Source organism: Geotrypetes seraphini, chromosome 12 (genome assembly GCF_902459505.1).
Source record: "Geotrypetes seraphini chromosome 12, aGeoSer1.1, whole genome shotgun sequence".
NCBI lineage: Eukaryota > Metazoa > Chordata > Amphibia > Gymnophiona > Dermophiidae > Geotrypetes > Geotrypetes seraphini.
Genome location: NC_047095.1, coordinates 50423869 through 50439468, shown reverse-complemented (window position 1 = coordinate 50439468; position 15600 = coordinate 50423869). Strand labels below are relative to the sequence as shown.

Below are 15600 nucleotides of genomic sequence, written 5' to 3'. Positions count from 1 at the left end.
AGTTAGGGCGTCAGGAGCGGTGCAGAGCATTTAGTGCACTGGCCTGCGCTGAAAACCACTTCTGCAGTTTTGTAAAAGGGGGGTTGTAAGGAATCCGATCCTACTTGATATAATAAGCACATTGGAGACTCTAGTGTTATTTCTGTACTGATTTATGTTCTTTTTTTTTAAGAAAACAGACTTGTCATAAAGACCCCCTTTTATTAAGCCGTGTTAGGATTTTTTTTTATCGCCAGCTACTGTGGTAAAAGCTCTGATGCTCATAGAAATTCTATGACAGTCGGAGCTTATGCCACAGCGGCCAGCGATAAAAAAACCCTAACGCAGCTTCATAAAAGAGGACCAAAATGTCTTTTTATCAATGTATTGCTGAGTGTGAAAACATAAAAATTATAGTTTTAATGCCAAGAAATTTGCTCCAGTAAGCAAAAATAATAGCAAATTTTAAGAAAAACTGAGTTTTATGTAATCAGTGGCTTTGAGGGACCCCAGGATGGGCTTTAAAAAAAATTTTTTTTTAAATTATTTTCTGATCAAGCATACCGTAATCAAATTCATGGGAAAAACTTCAGTTCACATTTTTTCTGGACAACCCTACTGTGAAGGGGCGTAAACATGGACGTGTCACCAAGTAACACCTGCAACTTATAAAATACTTACAGAATAAGTGCCATTAGGGAACTAATGCTAAACACTTCCCATTGTGGCGGCCATATTAAGACACCCCTTAAATATTTCGTATCGTATCTTCTGTTTACAAAGCAATATAAGACTTGCATGCTTTTGGGTTGATACTCCAGACACACTAGCAAAAAGCATCTTATTGTTTGGGGTGGCAAGTCTTACTCTTTGTGATCATCCTCCTTTGGCATCTCTGCAGAAATGCTTCACTAGGTAATTTTTTCTTCAGGACAAGATTGGGAAACATTAGTTACGTGTCCCACAAATGAGTTTAAAACATATTCCAGATGGGCTGAAGTTGCACTGGAGTAAATGAGAGTGAAATGGCATACATTTCATGCTCCAGAGGGGTAAGGTGGAGGAACATTTGATCTGTCTGCTTGGCAAAGCTGGCCATTTACAAATGAAGCCACACCCAAAATAAAATTAGTGATTGACGGCTGTTGCAACTTATCGTGAAGAAGGAAATACATCTGAGGTTTTGATGTTAAAGCAAACTCTTTGAATAAAACAAAAAAAAAAAAAAGATTTTATTTTGCATTGGTATAAATTTTTTTAAAATCCCTTTTTATTTTTCTGGTTCAAGCAGTCTTTCCCTGTGTATTTGCAGTGTGAAAAAAAAAATATTGTACATTCATATATTCCTAAAAATGGATGGCCAATGCTGATCAAATATTCCCTGCCAGCAATAATGTTAAAAATGTATAAGAAAAGAGATCTGATATCAAGTTCCTAGGGTACAGGATTCTTATGAGTATTACTTCGTAGTCATCTTTTGGGGCCATGGAAGTAGATTCTTGCCTTAAGAAGTCTCTTCCAAAACTCTTTATAACCTTTTATTATCTTCTGTGCTCTGTAAACATTCCTTACAAACCATGGGGTAGTGAAAAAGCATGTGGTTTTATAGCTAACTAGCTTTCTACATAAACAGTGATTAGTGCTTTCGGAAATCAGATTCCACATTCTAGAATTATGCAGAAAATGATGTGTTATGTCCAAGCTAATTGCTGTATTTACACTCTTATTTTTCAATTTTTTTTTGGTTTTTTTATAGGACATTTGGGCTTCCAAGACAGTTTTGTCACGTCGGGTGTTTTCAGTGTGACTGAACTAGTGAGAGTATCACAAAGTAAGTAACAGGAAAATTTTGAGTATTGTCCACCACCTGTATGTATTTACCTGCTCTTCTGTCCTCCGCCTCCCCAGTTTTACCTTTTCTTTCTTTTCTCCAGAAGTTATTTGCAGTTCAGTTTTCAGAGAGCCACCACTACTCTGTGTGTTTCAGTATTGGCATAATGTAATAAATGCTATTTAAACAACTTTAAAAAAGTGAAGCAATTCCACATAGAGACATGCCATTAACATAGACCTGTCTCTGTTTGCTTTTCTTCTAATTCAGTGGATTAGTCAGACGTATCATTTTGGCTGGGCCCAGTTAGGATAAGTGGGCCTTCTAAAACTTCCCCCTCTCCCACTTTGTCCTGCATTTCTCACCCTATTCTCTGACCCCCGGATCCAGCATTAGCACCCACCTGCGGTTTGGAAGCCCTCATCTGTCTACCTCTGCATCTTCGCTGGTGCAGCAGTGATGCTTCTTCGTTGCTTGCACTGGCCCCACGGGCTTCCCTCTGCTGCGCCCAGGAAACATGAAGTGACGTCAGTGAGGGTGGGACATGGCAGAGGGGAGCCTGTGGGGCTGACCCTGGCAATGGAGGTGCTTCACTGCCACACCGGCAAAGATGCTGAGGTAGATCAGAGACATCAGGGGAGTTCCTGGACCACGGGAGCGGAATTCATAATCCAGGGGCAAAAAAAGAGCAGAGTGAGGTTGCTCGGTGGTGTTGCGAGGGTGAGAGGCAACTGGGGCAGTGGTGCCCCTCCCCAACCTCGTCTCTGCCCCCTTTCCCTTCCCCCATACCTCTGGTTGTTCACCGCCACGAGTAACAACTTCAACATACTCCTTGCCACCCCAGTGGCTCTTGCGGCATCTGGAAGCGACATCAGCGGGAGAGCTGATGCAGTCGTGAAGAACATGTTGACATTGTTGCTCGTGGCGGGGAGCGACTAGAGGTATGAGGTAAAGGAAGCGGGGCGCATGCACGGCGAGGGGAGGAGTGGGAAGAGGCGTTGGGGGCAGAGAGGAGGGATGCCGGCGCCCCCACCAACATGGCGCCCGGGGCGGACCGCCCCTCCCCCTTACTACGCTACTGATATTGCTGCCTGCAAACGTTTTGGGTGGGCCAAGAATGGCTGGGCTTATGCCCTTCCAGAGCCACCTGCAGTTACGCCACTGCTCTGACAGCTCCCTGCCAACTCAAAGTTAAGCTGAAACAACTTTCAAACTGCCCACTTTTCTGCCCTGGAGTTCACCCATCTTTCAAAGTGAACCTGTTTACAGACTTTTCTCTTTGAAAATTGCTGAATACAAAATTAACTTGCACACGTGTACCTCTTTTCAATGTAGGTGCCTTTTCCGAGAAGAGTAACAAGAACACTGTTTTAAAGTTAAAAAATACATGTGTATGTATAATACTTTTTGGTGACCTTGACCAAAAAGAAAGGGATAACAAAAAGTGCATTAGTCAACAGAACAAGCAACAACCCCCCCACCCACCACCACCACAACTAAATGCCTGTAGAATAGGGACAATGATACCTTTAATCAGAGTGACCTGACACGGCCCATGTTTCGGCAAAAAGCCTGCGTCAGGGGTCTATTAGTGGAACTGTCCCTTCTTGCTTCTAATGTTTTGCTGGATAGCAAAGTCTCACCAATTTTGATGCACCTTCTGTCTATTTCCGCTGCTAAGGCAATCAGCGATGCTGTCTGCATCTGTGAAAGAGAAAAAGATGTCCCTATTCTCCAGGCTGTTTGTGCTTTTTTGTTGTTGTTGTTTGTTGTAATACATTTTGGTGAAAAGCGGTATATTAAATTTAATAAATCAAATCAAACTATCTCCAGGATCGCCTTCCTTTTTGGGGGTAAAATTCCTCACATAGTGGCATTACATTGCAATTTTACCCAGGTAGGACAGGCAATTTTCAAATAAACCACCAAAATATGTTTAAAAATTGCACTCCATATTTGCACACATTACCTGTTTATGTGGCCCATGTCAAACAGTACCTAAGAGGCATCTCTTTGGCTGTAGCCTTGGAAGCTATTAACTCTGTGAGCTCCATGTCTCCCTGTACTGTATATGGACTGTGGGCTTTGAACAGATTTAGCTTTGACCTTTAAAGAATGCTAATACCAGCAGTCTGAGTGACACACTGCAGTTTGATCATTACTGGTTGTCAATACCCACTAAACATCATGAGTTGAGAGTACCTGTCACCACCCTGTTCTATTGATCAAAGGTGTATTGATTGTGTTCTTCAGTGACACAAAGCAGTCAGTCCAAAGAGGACTCATAGGAGCTCTCAGGACATGAGTTTTTATTTGGCTTCAAATCAACAAAAAGACACTCTGTGAATTACTTACCACAGGTGGGGACTTTGAGCAAGGCATACCTTTTGTTTCCTATTAATGGTCCATGCTTTACTGTGTGCTGCTACAGTTTTAACTCTTTCCCTACCCAATGTAATGTGAGGATCACTGTATTTTCTGGCTGCCTGCATAACATTGAGACGTGATAGTTGTTCTGTCTCTCCCGGAGAATAACAGCAGTTAAACTTTTAGCACTGTAGTTTCAAAAACATTACTAGGGTGGACCCTCAAATCTTTAGGCAAAATTTCCTTTAATGCAAACTTAAAAAAAAAAAGAAAAGAAAGTTACAGTTTAGAAGCTCAATAAAACAGGGGAAGCAATTCCACAAAATCAAACAGGCAAGAGCAAAGTGGAAATGACCAATCAGATTGGTGCACAAAAAAGTGTCTTTCAACTCATCTGATAAATCCAATGGTCTTTATTAATCCAAATTATCTCATACATCCAAAGCAACTCAACGACTCGACATGATCATGTTTCAGCCACCCTGTGTTATTCTGTGGTGCCACAGATTCGGAGCAACGGTTTGTTCGTTTTGCTTTAGACCATTTGAGACTATTTGATACCCAAAGACTCCTAAGACTCCTGATGCAGGCCGGGTGGCCGAAACATGATCATGTCGAGTCGTTGATTTGCTTTGGATGTATGAGATAATTTGGATTAATAAAGACCATTGGATTTATCAGATGAGTTGAAAGACACTTTTTTGTGCACCAATCTGATTGGTCATTTCCACTTTGCTCTTGACAGTTTAGAAGCTGCCAGTCCGGAGGTCTAGAATTTCAGCAGCCACTAGGAAGCATCCCATAATATATAGGGGAAGCTGGAGGATTCATTCTTAAAGGCAAGGTTGCATAACCTGCCACTAACAGGGCACAGATATTAAACAACAATATTAAACACACACTTCAACACAAACAGCCTGCTTCCATGAATATGGGAGGTAGGACACTTCCCACTTGGTATCTATAGATATCACTATTATTTCTCAAACCTATTAATACCACAAAGTCCTTTCAAAGTCCATGCATAACTGGAGCTTGAAGGTTGGTGACTTCTGGCTTGTCTTGATGTCTTTCATACAGATGATCTCTCTCTTGTAGTCTGACTACAGTGGCGTACCTAGGGGGGGGCGGGGGGGGTGGGCCGCCCCGGGTACCAGCCCTGAGGGGGTGTTCCCGGCCTTGCCGCTCAGTCCCCCCCCACGCCCGTAGGACCGCTCGCCCCACTGACCTTCCAGCACACCTATGAAGCAGCCCGCAGCAGGATCGCGACGTCAGCAATCCCTCAGCTGCTTGGGCGCTGCTTCCTGCGCCGCGGTCCCGTCCCTCCTCTGACGTCAGAGGAGGGGGCGGGACCGCGGCGCAGGAAGCAGCGCCCAAGCAGCTGAGGGATTGCTGACGTCGCGATCCTGCTGCGGGCTGCTTCATAGGTGTGCTGGAAGGTCAGTGGGGCGAGCGGTCCTTCGGGCGTGGGGGGGGCAGTAGCTTAAGGTAGCCCGGCGCAGGAAGCAGCTCCTAAGCAGCGCAAAGATAGCTGACGTCGCGATCCTGCTGCGGCTGCTTCATAGGTAGTGCGGGGAGGCCAGGGGGGCGAATGGTCCTTCGGGGTGGGTCGGGGCATCAGGCCTTCAGGGTGGGGCGGGCGGGCGGGCAGGCAGACTTTCAAGGGGGAGGGGGGTGACAGGCAGGCAGGCAGGCCTTCAAGGGGGGGTGCAGGTCTTCGGGGGGGGTGCAGACCTTCAAGGGGGTGCAGGCCTTCAAGGGGGGGACAGGCAGGCAGGCCTTCAAGGGGGGGACAGGCCTACAAGGGGGGGGGGACAGGCCTACAAGGGGGTGCAGGCCTACAAGGGGGGGGGGACAGGCCTTCAAGGGGGGGACAGGCCTTCAGGGGGGGTGCATGCCTTCAGGGGGGGTGCCGACCTTCAAGGGGGTGCAGGCCTTCAAGGGGGGGACAGGCAGGCAGGCCTTCAAGTGGGGGGACAGGCCTTCGGGGGGGTGCAGGCCTTCGGGGGGGGGTGCAGACCTTCAAGGGGGTGCAGGCCTTCAAGGGGGGGACAGGCAGGCAGGCCTTCAAGGGGGGGGGCAGGCCTACAAGGGGGGGGGACAGGGTCTACAAGGGGGTGCAGGCCTACAAGGGGGGGGGACAGGCCTTCAAGGGGGGACAGGCCTTCAGGGGGGGTGCATGCCTTCAGGGGGGGTGCCGACCTTCAAGGGGGTGCAGGCCTTCAAGGGGGGGACAGGCAGGCAGGCCTTCAAGTGGGGGGACAGGCCTTCGGGGGGGTGCAGGCCTTCGGGGGGGGGTGCAGACCTTCAAGGGGGTGCAGGCCTTCAAGGGGGGGACAGGCAGGCAGGCCTTCAAGGGGGGGGACAGGCCTACAAGGGGGTGGGACAGGCCTTCAAGGGGGTGCAGGCCTTTGGGGGGGTGCCAACCTTCAAGGGGGGGTGCAGGCCTTCAAGGGGGGGGACAGGCCTTCAAGGGGGGACAAGCAGGCAGGCCTTCAAGGGGGGGACAGGCCTACAAGGGGGTGGGACAGGCCTTCAAGGGGGTGCAGGCCTTTGGGGGGGTGCCAACCTTCAAGGGGGGGACAGGCCTTCAAGGGGGGGACAAGCAGGCAGGCCTTCAAGGGGGGGGTCAGGCCTTCAAGGGGGGGACAGGCCTACAAGGGGGTGGGACAGGCAGACCTTTAAGGGGGGATAGGCCTTCAAGGGGGGACAAGCAGGCAGGCCTTCAAGGGGGGGGTCAGGCCTTCAAGGGGGGGGGGACAGGCCTTCGGGGGTGCAGGCCTTCGGGGTGGGTGCAGGCCTTCGGGGTGGGTGCAGGCATTCGGGGTGGGTGCAGGCCTTCGGGATGGGTGCAGGCCTTCAGGGGGGGACAGACCTTCGGGTGGGGGGTACAATCCTTCGGGGAGGGTGCAGGCCTTCAGGGGTGGGGTTTAGGCGTTCAGAGGGGGACAGACCTTCGGGTGGGAGGTAAAGTCCTTCGGGGGGTGCAGGTCTTCAGGGGTGGGGTGTAGCCCTTCTGAGGGGGGACAGACCTTCGGGGGAGGGGGGTCCTGGTGTAAAAGTACACAGAGGGAGAGAGGGAAGGGGGGGTTCAAAGATACGTGCATATGCCAGACTTTGGGGGTTAGAAATAATGGGTCTAAAAACAGAGGAGTGGGAGAGAGATGGTGCATAATGGGATTTAGGGAGGGAAGGAACAGAAAGGGAGAGAACTTGGAAACAGGGGATGGTGTGGAGGGGGGATAGAGATACTGGATAGGAGGATAGTTGGGAACAGAAAGGGAGAGATGGTGGATCCTGGGGTGGTGGGGAGTTGAGAAAAGGTGAATCTGTGGATGGAGACAAAAAAAAGGAAAGATGCCAGATCTCCGGGAGAGGGAAGGGAAACGGAAGGGGAGAACAGAGATGGCAGACGGATGGTTAGCACGGAGAAAGGAGACCCTGGCAAGCAAGACAACAAGAGCCTGGGACCAACAAGATTTGAATATTGATCAGAGAACAAAAGGTAGAAAAAATAATTTTATTTTCTGTTTTGTGATTACAATATGTTAGATTTGAAAAGTGTACATGAGACAGCTTGAAATGGGAACTTTTCTATTTTTGTGAATGGCAAGGCTGAGTTCAGTTAAAATATATGCTTTATAAGAAAATATAATAATGTGTTTTATAAAGTTTATAAGCATTGCTGGCATACTCGGTGAGGTGTTCCTAGTGTTGGTGGTGGTGGTAGCATGTCAGTGTGTTGAGAGGAAGAGGTAGTCTGGGAAATTCTGCTGAGCAAACTCTGGGCCCATTTCCACCCCCAGTTAGTCCACTCCACTCAACTGGTTCACACACTGAGTGGGTCTTTGGGTGTTATTTCTGGGTAGTTGTTTTAGAATCTCTTCCAGTGGTTTGTCAGTATCTCCTTCTGGTCCAAGGAAGGAAACTTTGTCAACCTTAGCATTGACCTTCAGAATATGTTTGTAACAGCGCTGCTTGTGTGGCATTAGGCTATGTAGTGATCGAAAGAAAAAAACAGACCTTTGCACATTTTTGCACTATATGGTGGGTGTATGAGGAGATTCATTTCCTGCACAGTTAAGTCCATGTGAAGTTACCTTGTGCTGTATTTGACATCTAGCAAGGTCTCTGTTTGGAAGGAAAGATCTAAGCTTAAAAATGAAGTGGCCAGAAGTTATGTTAAAAGTAGATAGCGTAGCTGGTTTTAAGAAAGGTTTGGACAAATTCCTGGAGGAAAAGTCCATTGTCTGTTATTAAGACATGGGGGAAGCGTCTGCTTGCCCTGGATTGGTGCACTCAGCAGCAACAAATACTAGTTTTGGCTGGCTCTTTCCCCGCATTTCTCCTCTCTTCCCCACGATTTAATATCCAGTTCAGGCAGTAAGTAAATGCATCGGCAGGGGGGGTCTGGTAAGTCTTGGGGGCTGGGGATGGAAGGTGAGAATCAGTTCTGTAGGCTATCAGAAATTTGCTTAATTATCTACTCACACAGAAAAGCAGTAAAGTCAATAGGTTCTCTGAGTGGGAACAACCTGTTTGATCTTGCACTCTTGTGATTGACCAATTGTTTATCACTGTTTAATTTATCACATTGATTAATTTGAGCACACCTGAGGTGTCCTATGATGGTGTGCACTGCAGGCAGAGGAGCCTTATTGTGTAAAGCACTGGAGAATTCTCTCCTCTCGCTTACCTCTCACGCTGAGGACACCCTGCTTCAGTATAATCATTTATATGATTTATCTTATAAACATTATTACGTGGTCTTTTCCTCAAGTGCTGAGACATCAGGTTGTTCCCACTTGGAGAACCTATTGACTTTTACTGCTTTTCTGTGTGGCTTTAACATTTTTGCTATTCAGTATACCTAAACTATTATTCAGTAGAAAAAATATGGTTTGTTCAATCAAATCCTGTGTGGACATTGGACTTCTATGAGTGAATGTTCTGCTTGATTGAACAAACTAAATTTTTTCTACTGAATAATAGTCTAGGTACAATGAAAGTAAATAGCAAAAATGTTTGAGTAGATAATTAAGGAAATCTTTTTCATATTGCTTGCTTATGGACTGGGAAAAAAGACTGTTCAAGCAAATGTCTCCAGAACTGCTTTAATGGAAAAATGTGATTTTTTTTTTTAAGTACTTTGTGAAATTTATTGTTGTTGTGAAATTTATTGTTATACTTTGTTTAAACTTAAAAAGCGGTGTCATTAACAGTGAATCTAATCGAAAAATCGATTCAACAGGGTGAATCGAATCGAATGAAATATTTTTCTCTGAATCGGGCAGCACTATTGGCTACCATGAGAATGGGCTACTGGGCATGATGGACCATTGGTGTGACCCAGTTAGGCTATTCTTATGTTATGTTCTCATCTGTAGGGGCCTTTGTTTTCACTTCTTATTTTAATGTATTTTTTTCCTGGGAACTTATCAGTGTTTTTTTATAATGGGAACAAAAATGGAAGAGAATTAATGTGTGTGGAATGGGGGGGTAACTAATTTCTTCAGCTAAATAATTCAATCCACTTCAAACAGACATAGGAGAACTCACGCACCATTCACACACCCTCCAACCAAAAACGTCAAAAGAAAAAAAACTGTTCGACAACCTCCTAGCCATTCGAGCTGCAACACTTGACCCCCAACTCTACAACCTATTGACCTCGACCACAAACTACAAAACCTTAAAAAAAGAAATAAAAACCCTTCTATTCAAAAAACACATAAAACCAAACTAACATAATCAGAACTGTCCCAAGCATCACCTGCAACTACTCCATATGTACTTCTGATGTCATGACAATTCCGACATAATTTATGTTATGTTATGTTTGGAATAATGGTTACATAAATGAGGTTCAATAAAAGAAAATTTTCACTGCCTGTTTCTATTCTGACCATTTATTCCATTTCATGGTTATTGCAAAAAAAAAAAAAAAAAAAATTTTCCATGAGGGGGGGGGGGGGGGGGTGTCAAAAAATGATGGGCCCCGGGTGCCACATACCCTAGGTACGCCACTGTCTGACTATCTCTTCTTTAAAAGTAATAGGTACTAGGAGATCTACTATCTTTTTGGTTATAGCACCCCAGATCTGGAACAACTTACCAATTTACTTACGTGGTGAATCCTCGCTAGAAAAATTTAAAAGCTCTTTAAAAAGTTACTTGTATAGGGACGCATTTGAGACATAGATAGCATAATTCTTTTATCATTAATGCATATGCTCTAATACTTAATTTTAATCAGAATTTACGTATAGGTCGTAATCTCCTTTACCTCTTCTCCAGGTTTAGCCATGCTTTGAAGATTAATTTTTATTACCCTCCAGTTGTTTTTTTCCCTAAATGTATCTCTATTTTCTTTAAAGATTGTAGTTCACCCTCCTTTCCTTTTGTACTGGTAATTATTTGTACGTATACACTGTGGGGCTCGTAATCGAAAGAGAAAAACATCCAAAAACCGGCCTAAGTTGGCACTTGGACGAACATTTCCCAAATACGTCCAAGTGCCAATAATAAAAGCAGGTTTTGGACATATTTCTAAATGACCTAGGGCTACATAGTGCCGCTGAACGACCAAAGCTAAACGGGGTGTTTCAGGAGGAGTGTTGAGGGCGGGAGTTGGGTGGGACGTGGGCCGGCTTAGACTTAATCGTACAACATGTATAACATACAGCTGGAATCGATGGAACTTGGACGTTGTGACTTAGACCATGTAAAACATGGTCTAAGTCACAAAAACCCACCTAAAGTCACCAGATAAGCACTACAGACACATAAAACAGACCCCCACACACTACCCCAGTGATCACCAACCCCCCCCACCTCCATAAAAATATTAATCACAGCTTTAAAATTCAGCCTCCAGACCATCATCACGTGGCTGCCTGGCATAGGAAAGCCTAGTCGTCCAACACAGAGGCTGCTTAAGTCATCTTGGGGGTGGGTTAGGGACTCATGGAGAGGAGGACCCATGTCCATAAGCCCCTGTAAGCACTGCATTGATACTGAAACATGTGCACTCCCCTATACACCCCCAAAACCCTTTTGTACTGGCATATAAGTGGCTCCTGTAGCTATAAGGGCTATTGGGGTGGTAGATAAGTGGGTCTAGTGGATTCTGGAGGTGGTTTAGGGGGCTCACCGTGACCTATAAGGGAGCTGTAGTGAGGAGAAGACATGGCACCCTTTTTGTGAAGTTCACAGCAGTGCCCTGTAAGATACCCCACTATTTAGGTGGCATGTCTGGGTATTCAGTCCATGATTTGCAGACCCCTCCCACATCCAACAGGGCTTGTTCTAAGCATTTTGTACTTGGACGAAAAGTTAGACGAAAATGTGGTATAAAGATGGACTCTTTAGTGATTTGGACGATCAGACCGGCAGGACGTATAGTTAGACGATTTTCGAAAGAAAAAAAATTTTGGACGTATTTTTCAAAAATGTGTCCTAAGCTGTTTTTTTACTTTGGACGACTTGCGACTTAGACGAAAACGGACGTAGACGTCCCTTTCGATTATTTGTATAAACTTTTATTGTTTGTTTCCTAATTTTAAACTGTCATACGCATTGAAGTACTTGATATTGCGTGTACAACAAATTTTTAATAAACTTGAAACGAGAAACTGACAATGCAAACAAATAACATAAAAGTGAAAGAGAAAGAGTTTCTGAAGTGAAAATGATCCACGATGTTCTCCATGTTTCTTCCCAAAGAAGTTGTTTCACTTTGGTGACTGGTCGGATGAAGGTTTTCACGGTTTCTTGATTCGCTCTCTTGATTTCCATCTTACAAACTTTCCCATCCTCACTTGAGAAAGTTTTATTGACGAGCCCCAGAGGCCAATTATTGTGTTGAGTTTAGCTGTAGATGTAGTCCAGGACAACTTTGCGGACAGTGTAGAAGTTGACGGCAGAATATGATGCCATTACTTCTGAACTGTTAGAGACAGTTTTGTGAAGTCTGAGATTGGCTTCTGCCAACATTGGTTATGCTCTTTTTAACAAATCCTTTGCCTCTCTGACGGAAGGCAAGTACTTCACGCCAACGTCTACATAAAAGTCTTTTTCAATAAAGTGTCTGGCATTTATGCCATACTTTCTTTCTCCTTCTTGGGCTGTCCTTCTAAGCCCATATGTTCCCACTGAGGAGATGGACTATTGCCAAAGATGTGACCTTTCATTCTGTATTCCTCAGTCTCTTGATTGAGGTCATGGTTATGATACCACGGGAATCTCAAGTCATTTCTGGATGTTTGCTGCTATGGCGATAGGTTCTTTCCTGAAGTGAATCATGACTCCCAGTTTTTGTGGCAATTGATCCTGCTCAAAGACAGATGTGGACAATTTGGAAGTACACTTCTCCCTCTGTATATGCTGTGATAGGGAATTAACAGAACTGCAAATACAGAAAAACTGCGAATAACTTTTTATATGTTATTCGCTGTTTTCTATTAAAAACCATCGTGAATATGGTGAAACCGCGAATAACATGGTGGGAGACCTGGCCTGTTCCTGAAGGAGAGGCAAAACACGGTGAAGAAAGTGCTGGAAATCGGTGATTTTCTCTGTAAACGCTTGGAATTAGCGAATTCTCTATGGAAGCTGATGTAATTTGGGGTGAGGAGCCAGTAAGCTAAAAACTGTGAATAATCGAAACCGCAAATGCTGAAACCGCGAATACAGAGGGAGAAGTGTAACCTCACATAGCATGGAGGCAGTGCATTCAGTTCTGTCTCATGCATGTTCATTGTGGATAACCTGAAAATATGAGTAATTAAGGCTTCCGCAGGAGAGGTTTGGGAAGCCACTGGGGGATAATGATGGCATACAGTGCTAGAAGTCTTTAGCGATGGATGAAGGACTCCTTAACTTTAGGAAAGCAAGAAAAACATACCTGTTCACCTAATTCCTCCTGCCCACGACAGATAGATTACAAAGAAATGTATATTGACACAAGATCCTTGATAAGTTTCGTGTTAGGATAAAAACTTATATTGAAAAATCTTGCAATGTAACTGTGACTAATTTAACCTGCAAACTGTATAATTGGTATTAGATCCCTAGTATGTGTCGAGTTAGGATAAAAACTTGTACCTAAAAAAAACTTGTACTGTAACTATAGCAAATTGTAACCTGTTAACTGTATATTTTGTGGGTTGATCTATAACCGATCCAGGGCTCTTTGGGATAGAAAACTAATCATATAAATAAATAAATGAATGGCCACCAGTGGAAGCAGTGCCAGTAGGCTGAAGGCATATGCCACCGGACTAGTATAAGGACTAAGGGGACCTGCAAGAGGAGCAGTGGCATTGGCTTCACTGAGATTAGGCAGCGCCAATGAGCAGAGTTGAGGGCGGAGGGTTTGCTGGCAGGAATAGAGCCAGTGGACAAAAGGGAGGGCCTCTACCTTTGAAAATGGGGCAGAGGTGGCCAGAGTGGGTGCCAGAAGGAAAAAAAAAAAAGGCTGGGGGGGGGGGGGTATCTAGAAATAAATGAAAGCATGGAAGAAAGAATGCTACAGAGAAAAGTAGTGGATATGAAAGAGTCAATGAGAGAGAAAAATGCAGCCATCTATAGGGAGGAGTGCATGAAGACAGCGAAGGGAGGGCTGGGAAAGGTAGGCAGCAGGGAGAGAAAGCTGTGGAGAAAGAGAGGAAAAGGATTGGGGAGACATCTGCAGACAGAATGGCGTTAAAATGAGAAGGTTCTGGCGAGTAAGAATATTGCGAAAAATCTTGTAAAAGGAGCAAGGAAAAAAAGGTTGAGTTGGGGGGAAGCTGAAGGATCGCCTAGGTCAACCATGCTCTAGGTATTTCCTTCCCCACACCAGGGCCTTCTCAAGGTCTACCATTCCCTCTTCTCTGTGGCAGTTATCTCCCCCCCCCCACACACACAATTTTCTTAATCTGTATCCAGCACCTTCCTCTCTATTCCCCTCTTCCCAGCTCTCTCCTCCCAAGCCGACCCTGAGCTTAAAATATCATTGAGCGTAGTGCACAGGCCCAGTGAAGTGCTGCAGTGTCCTTCCCACTTGTAACAGGAAGTCTGCCTTAGTGGGGGTGGGGTCAAGACAAGGAAGCAATTGAGCATGGGCCTGTACTTATAGGGCCCGTGCTAACCTCCATCAAGTTTCAATTTATTTGATATACTGCAAATACAACCACAGTTATACTAAGCAATTTACAATAATAATATATTAAAAACAAAAATTAAAAAGACATAACAAGGGAAGCAATAAACAAAAACAAAAATACAAGCAAAATACAAGCAAAAATGGGTACAAGGGGGATAAGGAAAAGGAAGGTTACAATAAAACCAAAAAAGTTGGGGAAGGGAAGGAGTGCAACAAAAGGGAAGGGAAGTCACAGTGAAATTCTGCCCAAACAATTAATGAGATAAGCTTAGAAGTCAAGAAGAAAGGGTGATCCATAGCATGAGTAAAGTAAGGAAAGCCAAAGAAAAATAGTATGACTTCAATTGCGCCTTAAAAGTTGCAAAAGATTTTTCAATACAGAGGTCGTAGGGTAAGGAATTCCAAAGGGTGGGAGCCATGACGGAGAAAGAGGAATCCCTATGAAAATCAAGAAATAATTGCCGAAATGAAGGGATAATCAGGAACTGTTGCTGAGATGAACGTAATATTCTTTGTGGTGAATGTGGTACCAGAAAACTGTATAGGAAAGAAGGAAGACCACTAGATTGTATATGATGAGTAAGAATGTTGTATTTGAAAGGAATACAATAAGACACCAGAAGAATATGTTCTGATTTTAAAAGTGGCATAACATGATCGAACTTAGAACAGTGGTACAGTAATCTTTTAAGCTCAGGGCGGTGTGGGAGGTGGCAGGGGCGGCAGCGATAGGCCATCAGGGGGAAGGTTCGAGCACATGTCTGAGCCGTGTCCCTTCCCATCCCCCAATTCTGCTGCTCTAGTGGCAGGATCAGCCCTGAGAAAGAGAACATCAGTCACCAAGCTCGCCATTCTCTGCCTCTTAAAGTGTAGCCTTTATTTCTGAAACTGCTACAGAATTTTGATTCACAGCTATACCAAATGGATATATACAGGAATTGTGCCAGTAAACTAGATGCCCTGCTATCCGCTCCATATATGAGCACTGAGTTCTGCCTCCCACACAGTCATAGCCAAGAACAGGACAAACTGTTAGTGATACATGAATACGGTATATACTTTCTCAAACTTGACAGGCTGTTACATATTTATTGAAAGTTTTAAAGTACATTCACGTGACCTTTTCCCTCAAGCCGCATAAACCACAAGAAACAAACATGCTAGACTTTAATAAAAATGAATATATTTTAACCGTGGGTGTTAAAGAGATTTTAGAAGATTTACACTATAAAAAATATTTACACTTGTAAAGCAGCATACACATTCATATAACTAT

The 15600-nt window shown here is 44.7% G+C and overlaps 1 protein-coding gene across 1 annotated transcript in view; it reads left to right on the top strand.

Annotated features, from left to right (window-relative positions):
* Window positions 1–15600, top strand: part of NFIA (nuclear factor I A) — a 661499-nt gene that overhangs the window by 405295 nt on the left and 240604 nt on the right. The window contains exon 4 of the mRNA XM_033917100.1: window positions 1736–1810. Coding sequence (XP_033772991.1) covers window positions 1736–1810 — 75 coding nt within the window. The remainder of the gene's footprint in view (window positions 1–1735; window positions 1811–15600) is intronic.